The sequence below is a fragment of the Triticum urartu genome, chromosome 4A, assembly GCF_056163025.1.
Source record: "Triticum urartu cultivar PI428250 chromosome 4A, HENAU_Tu73, whole genome shotgun sequence".
Taxonomy (NCBI): domain Eukaryota; kingdom Viridiplantae; phylum Streptophyta; class Magnoliopsida; order Poales; family Poaceae; genus Triticum; species Triticum urartu.
Genome location: NC_141876.1, coordinates 605445652 through 605451958, shown reverse-complemented (window position 1 = coordinate 605451958; position 6307 = coordinate 605445652). Strand labels below are relative to the sequence as shown.

The 6307-nt window shown below is 43.6% G+C and overlaps 1 protein-coding gene across 1 annotated transcript; it reads left to right on the top strand.

Annotated features, from left to right (window-relative positions):
- Positions 1-4755: 4755 nt before the first annotated feature.
- Positions 4756-5803, top strand: LOC147977228 (uncharacterized). The gene is made up of 2 exons (XM_087521104.1): positions 4756-5491; positions 5772-5803. The coding sequence occupies exons 1-2, from the start codon at positions 4771-4773 to the stop codon at positions 5801-5803; spliced, it is 753 nt and encodes a 250-aa protein (XP_087377230.1). The 5' UTR covers positions 4756-4770.
- The last annotated feature ends 504 nt before the right edge of the window (positions 5804-6307 follow it).

The following is a 6307-nucleotide window of genomic DNA, read 5'->3' as shown; positions in this document are numbered from 1 at the left end:
TGAAATCTAAGGATGAGGCTTTGAATTTTTTCAAGATCTATAAAGCTGAAGTGGAAAACCAACTTGATCAAAAAATCAAGAGGCCTAGGTCCGACCGTGGTGGAGAGTATTTTTACAATGAATTTGATACTTTTTGTGTGGAACATTGTATAATCCATGAGAGGACGCCTCCCTACTCACCACAGTCAAATGGGGTGGCCGAAAAAAAGAACCTTACTCTAACTGATTTGGTTAACGCCATGTTAGACACATCGGGTCTCTCCAAGGCATGGTGGGGGAGGCGATATTGACAGCATGTCATGTCCTGAACCGAGTCCCCACAAAGAACAAAGAGATAACTCCATTCGAGGAATGGGAGAAGAAAAGGTTAAAACTCTCTTATCTGCGAACATGGGGTTGTTTGGCGGAAGTCAATGTTCCAATTCCAAAGAAGCGGAAGCTTGGACCAAAGACTGTGGATTGTGTTTTCCTGGGATATGCTTTTCATAGCATTGGCTATAGATTCTTGGTTGTAAAATCTGAGGTACCTAACATGCATGTCGGTACCATCATGGAGTCGAATGATGCGACTTTCTTTGAAGATATCTTTCCCATGAAGGATATGGCTACCTCATCTAATCAGGAGATGCCTAGTTCATCGAATCAGAAACCAGTAACAATAACCGAACCTGCCATTTCGATGGAATACTTTGAAAGTTCTGTCGAGAAGAACAATGAAGTTCCTACTAGGAGCAAGAGAGAGAGGACTGTAAAGTCCTTTGGTGATGATTTTCTTGTGTATCTCATAGATGACACTCCCAGTTCTATTTCAGAGGCCTATGCATCTGAAGATGCTGACTACTAGAAGGAAGCGGTTCGTAGCGAGATGGATTCCATCTTGGCGAATGAAACTTGGGAAATAACTGATCGTCCTTATGGGTGCAAACCTATAGGATGCAAATGGGTATTCAAGAAGAAGCTGAGGCCTGATGGTACTATTGAAAAGTACAAGGCTCGGCTCGTGGCTAAGGGTTATACCCAAAGGGAAGGTGAAGACTTCTTTGATACTTACTCACCTGTGGCTCGACTGACCACTATTCGAGTTCTGCTTTCACTAGCTGCCTCACATGGTCTTCTCGTTCATCAAATGGATGTTAAGACTGCTTTCCTAAATGGAGAGTTGGACGAGGAAATTTATATGGAACAACCAGATGGGTTTGTACTAGATGGTCAGGAAGGGAAAGTGTGCAAGTTGCTGAAGTCTTTGTACGGACTTAAGCAAGCACCCAAACAGTTGCATGAGAAGTTTGAAAGAACTTTAACAGCTGCAGGCTTTGTTGTGAACGAAGCTGACAAATGGGTGTACTATCGCCATGGTGGGGGCGAGGGAGTTATCCTGTGCTTGTATGTTGATGACATACTGATTTTCGGAACAAATCTGAATGTTATTAAGGAGGTCAAGGATTTCCTATCTAGTTTTTTTGAGATGAAGGATTTAGGAGTGGCTGATGTCATTCTGAACATCAAGTTGTTGAGAGACGATGATGGTGGGATAACATTGCTTTAATCTCACTATGTGAAAAAGATCTTGAGTCGCTTTGGCTATAGTGAATGCAAGCCCTCGCCACCACCATATGATGCGAGTGTGTTACTTATGAACTGCGACAATAAAACTGTGATCACGAAAGTGAGCAGCTCAAAGGATAACATGAAGTCATCCAGACATGTTCAGAGAAGGTTAAAGTCTGTTAGAAAAATGAGAAACTCCGGAGTTATTGCATTGGATTATATCCAAACGTCTAAAAATCTGGCAGATCCTTTTACTAAGGGTCTATCACGTAATGTGATAGATAATGCATCGAGGGAGATGGGTATGAGACCCACAATATGAGTTGTTCACAGTGGTAACCTATTCTTTGTGATCGAAGATCCCGTGAATTAGATGTGGAAGACAAGTTGTTGGTCAACTGGGAGGACTGTTAAAATACCACTCCATAAAGATGCAATACTCTCCTAATCTGCATGGTAGGTTGATGTATATCTTAATGTGTTCTAAGTGGCTCTTTGAAGCAGAGATGTTGTCCTGCAGAACATCTTTTGAAGAACACACAGATATGAGTCTGATTGTTAAACGTCGCAATCTATGAGAGTAGGGTTCTCTCTAGTAAACTCATGAAAGTTCTCATAGTATGACGCATAAGCTCCATCCGCGGGGAAGACCCACGGTAGCCACGTATCGGTCAAGGCTTTATGTGAAGCTAGATTCGCAGAAAACTTGCAGTTCAAGGCCCAGTCCACTGTTCAAGTTGCTTACTAGTGTAGCATAGAGTTCTAGGTGGAAATTCAAGTTAACAGTCTCCACTCCAGTACCAGTATATAAAACAATGTTTTGGAACCAAAGGCAAATTTCTGTGTGCCTCTGGGATCTGGTGGGGGGTTGCTAGAATTTAGTCTATATTGGAGGCAGCCCAATAACTATTTCATAAATTTCTAATAAATCCTAGAGGCCCACTTAGCCCATTTGTGCAAAGCTAGGGATACTACTAAAGTTTAGTCCCATATTGCTAGTTTAGTGGGAGTTGGACCTCCTTATAAGGGAGATTCTTTCCCCACTTGTATGAGCATGAGAACAAGAGGGACATCCACGCGCGCTCCTCCGCCGCCGCCCGCCACGCCACGCCTCGTCACGACGCGACGCGACGCGGGTTGCGGGAATGAGCCGATGTCTAAATTTTTGCCATGCACTACGGGTATACAAAAGTTCACTCGGGAGCTGGAAAGTTTTTGCTGTAGTGGATATTGAATACGAACGCTACACCCTTCGGCTGATGTCTGTTCGTTTCATCTCCCGCATTCCCTTCAGCTCCCGGAGCAGCCTCTCGCCTGCTTCTCTTGTGCCTATAAAAGGGAGGTCGCTCCTCTTAGAGAGACGCACCAGAACCTCTTCCTCCTCTCGCCACAAGTTCCTGAGCACTGCGCTGCTGCTACGATCTTCCCCATCCCGGCTTGCGGCGTGCACCGCAGGTCGGGACAGTAGGCCTCCGAAACCGCACCTTTTGAGTCCTGTACGGGAGAAGGGTGATAAGGTTTTTGGGGAGCGCTCAGCGCGACTGCTGGCTGCTTCATCACGGACGATCCGGCCGCCGACGACTACTTCCCCGACGCCGACTTCTTCCCCGACGTCCACTACCTCCTCGACGACATGACAGGCGAGGACACCGACCCCAAGTCCAGCACTTCTACTGCTGTTGTCCCGTACGTGTTCTTGCTCTTTCTGTTAGATGTCATGACACTGTTCTTTGCTCTACTTTCCGTCCTACATGTGTTAGGTTCTACTTCATATATGCAACTTCATCTAGTGTTTGTTCTAGATGTGTTTAGTTCAAGTTCATATATGCAGATGCTCTTTACCTTCTCTCTGTCTGCACGCATGACTTGTTTTATCTCTACAATATTAGTCATGCTTTATCTAGTAGTTTTGTTAATAAAATCATTCAGTAAATTGCTCATATTTCCAACATCAGGCCCCATGGCTAGGTGCCGAGCGTGACGAACAACTCCTCCATCGGGAGCTTCTGCCAGTTCAGGTCGAAGGCGTGGTCCTCGTCGTCATCTTCAGCTGCTCCTCTCCCTTGCGAGGCCACACCGGGGGCGGGATGGCTCGGCGTCGTCGTCGTCCAGGTGCACTGTTTCCCGTGGTTGGCCATGGCGACGAAGGAGGTGGCGGCTGCTGATCGATGAGTTTGGCTTGGCGGGTTACTTCCGGCGGATCTGATATGGAGTATCTTCACACGAAGATGGTAAGAAACAAACACGCGGCAATGCAAAACCGATTCCAAAACCACTCGCTTTTATTTACACACAAGGATAGTTTTTTATTTCCATGTGTGTGTTTGTGCCTCAATATTTTGATTTCTTATTACTCCTTGCAAAGTTGCAAGCACAGAGTTCAGCCTCTGTTCGATTGCAAGAATTCGGTTGATCGACAAAATTCAAGTTCAGCCTCCAATCCAATTCAGCTCTGAAATGACAACGTGCTACGATTCTAATTTTCTTTGTTTGTTGCTAGCACAAATGCCCGTGCGTTGCAACAGAAAAAATAATTGACATGTCCATGAAAACATCCATGACCACAACACAACAATGACTAAACGGTGCCATCCGGCAGCGGCAGGGAAGCGCATGCCGAAAGCTAGCAAAAATGCATATAAGTCATACTCCCTCGGTTCCTAAATATAAGTCTTCCTAGAAATTTGAATATGAACTATATACAGATGAATATAGACGTATTTTAGAGTGCAGAATCACTCATTTTGCTGAGTAAACTGAAAAATAATTTATCATTCAAACAGCTTTGCATGAAGCAAAACCATAACGAAAGCACTGAAAAGTATGAAGGGCCATGAATGATGTCCGAACAACGGTTTAGTGCTCCTGAATAAACTGTCCTAAATTCCAAACTTTCAAAAGAAAACCATTAAAGAACTGAAAAACATTGAAGAAGTGATCATGGATGCACAAGTCACATAAAAAATCATAACAGTGACCCTGCTAGCACACTGCACTTGAACAAAGGCATCATTCTTGAACACTATGAATTCCGGTTGGATCAAACTAACAACGCAAAAAATACAAACCATGTAGTCACTACCATAGAAATCCAGACCAAATTGTGAAGCACTAGTACAATGGCAAAAGTCCATGTTGAGACCCCATGACGGGTCGCCAACGCACCTTGTTGTTTGGGACCCCATGACGGGTCGCCAAAGAAAGCTAAAAGTGCCCACATCGATGGGATACGTTGATGGGGCCACTGCACTCTTTTGTGCAGCGAGCGGTTGTGACCATCACGCGTGTCATGCAGGGCCCTTCCAAGTGGTATTCTTGGGCCTTGACATGACATACAATGACAATTGTGTTGCACACGCATGTGTGTCCGCGCCGGTGACAAGTGACTGGAGCAAGTCATGCTCTGATGTTGAGTGGAGCGATATGTGCTCTAGTCTACAACTTGCACCTGATGCATTCATCGACTCAATGCCCTCCATCCTTGTTGAAAACGCACTTCACTTCATGCTTACACACGATGATGATGATAGTGTAGAAATTCTCAAATATGACTTGAGCTCTAATTGCTTATCACTCATTGATGCACCATTGTCCGGGGCTATCGTTAGCGGTTCCACTATCCTCATGGCATTGGAGGATGGCAGTTTGGGTTTTGCGCATGTGGACAAGGTAACCCTCAACATATGGTCAAGAAAATTGGATGTTAATGGAATTGTGTCATGGACTATGCATAGAGTCGCCGAACTCATGAACCTTATCCCTATTCAAAATCCAACCAAAAGGCTTAAACTGATTGGATCTGTGGAGGGCAGTGATATCATTTTCATAACTGCGGACCTTGGCATCTGTGAGGTTAATATCAGGACACTACAATGGAAGAAGCTATGGAAGAGAGAGAAATTCCGTTATTTGGTTCCATACATGAGTTTCTACAATCCACCAGGTACATCTATATGTCATTTCTTTCTGGATTTGGAACAATTTTTATATAGATACGTGTACATTAGTTAATGTATAATTAGATTAGTGATGATCACATAGAAAGTTATATATTTCATATGTGCGTGAACAAACTTCCAGTAATATATGTCATTTGTGCTCGATCAAACTTCAAGTAATATGGATCCTCGAATGTTACACCTAATTATGCTTACATCTACTTAATTGGAAATTTTATCGTAGCATCCCTTTTTGGAATCACACTGACACAATTATATTTACAGAATGGCTGAGACCTTGTGATGTGGCGCATTGAGAATGTTTGATCAAAAAGTCTTAAACGAAGGGGCCACTCTCGTCAACAAGAAATATAATCAACTCAGAGGCAACAAAGGTCTTTGGATGAATCATGTCACTAATTAGCACCTGGTGTGGTGCAATGGTTCTTGTTTTCTCGCATTCTCGCACTATTTTTCTTTTGCTAGTAAGCTTGACAATTCCTAGTGTTGTTGGCATGTGCCAGCGGGCAAATGAATTATGTTGTAATGAATCTCAATTTTCTCGCAACATCAACTTTGTGCTTTGTGGTTTAATTGCCTTCAAATTTTATTTGTAGCTAGTATCTTAGTCTTTCCATTTGAACTCTACAACTTGCACCCCTAGTTTTGATATAATCTCTAAATTGGTCTCTGAAAAGATGTGGCGTTGATGAGAAAATGGTGATGGCATGTACATGGCTAGTGATTCCTATCGCCCAAGACATGATATGATGATGGTTTTGCATGATGGCTCGTTGACATGTCTTAGTAAATCTTTTGGA

Coding starts and splice junctions, on each gene's coding strand:
- LOC147977228 (XM_087521104.1), top strand. CDS start 4,771: ATGGGATACGTTGATGGGGCCACTGCACTCTTTTGTGCAGCGAGCGGT. Junction 5,492..5,771: donor GAGTTTCTACAATCCACCAG/GTACATCTATAT, acceptor TTATATTTACAG/AATGGCTGAGACCTTGTGAT.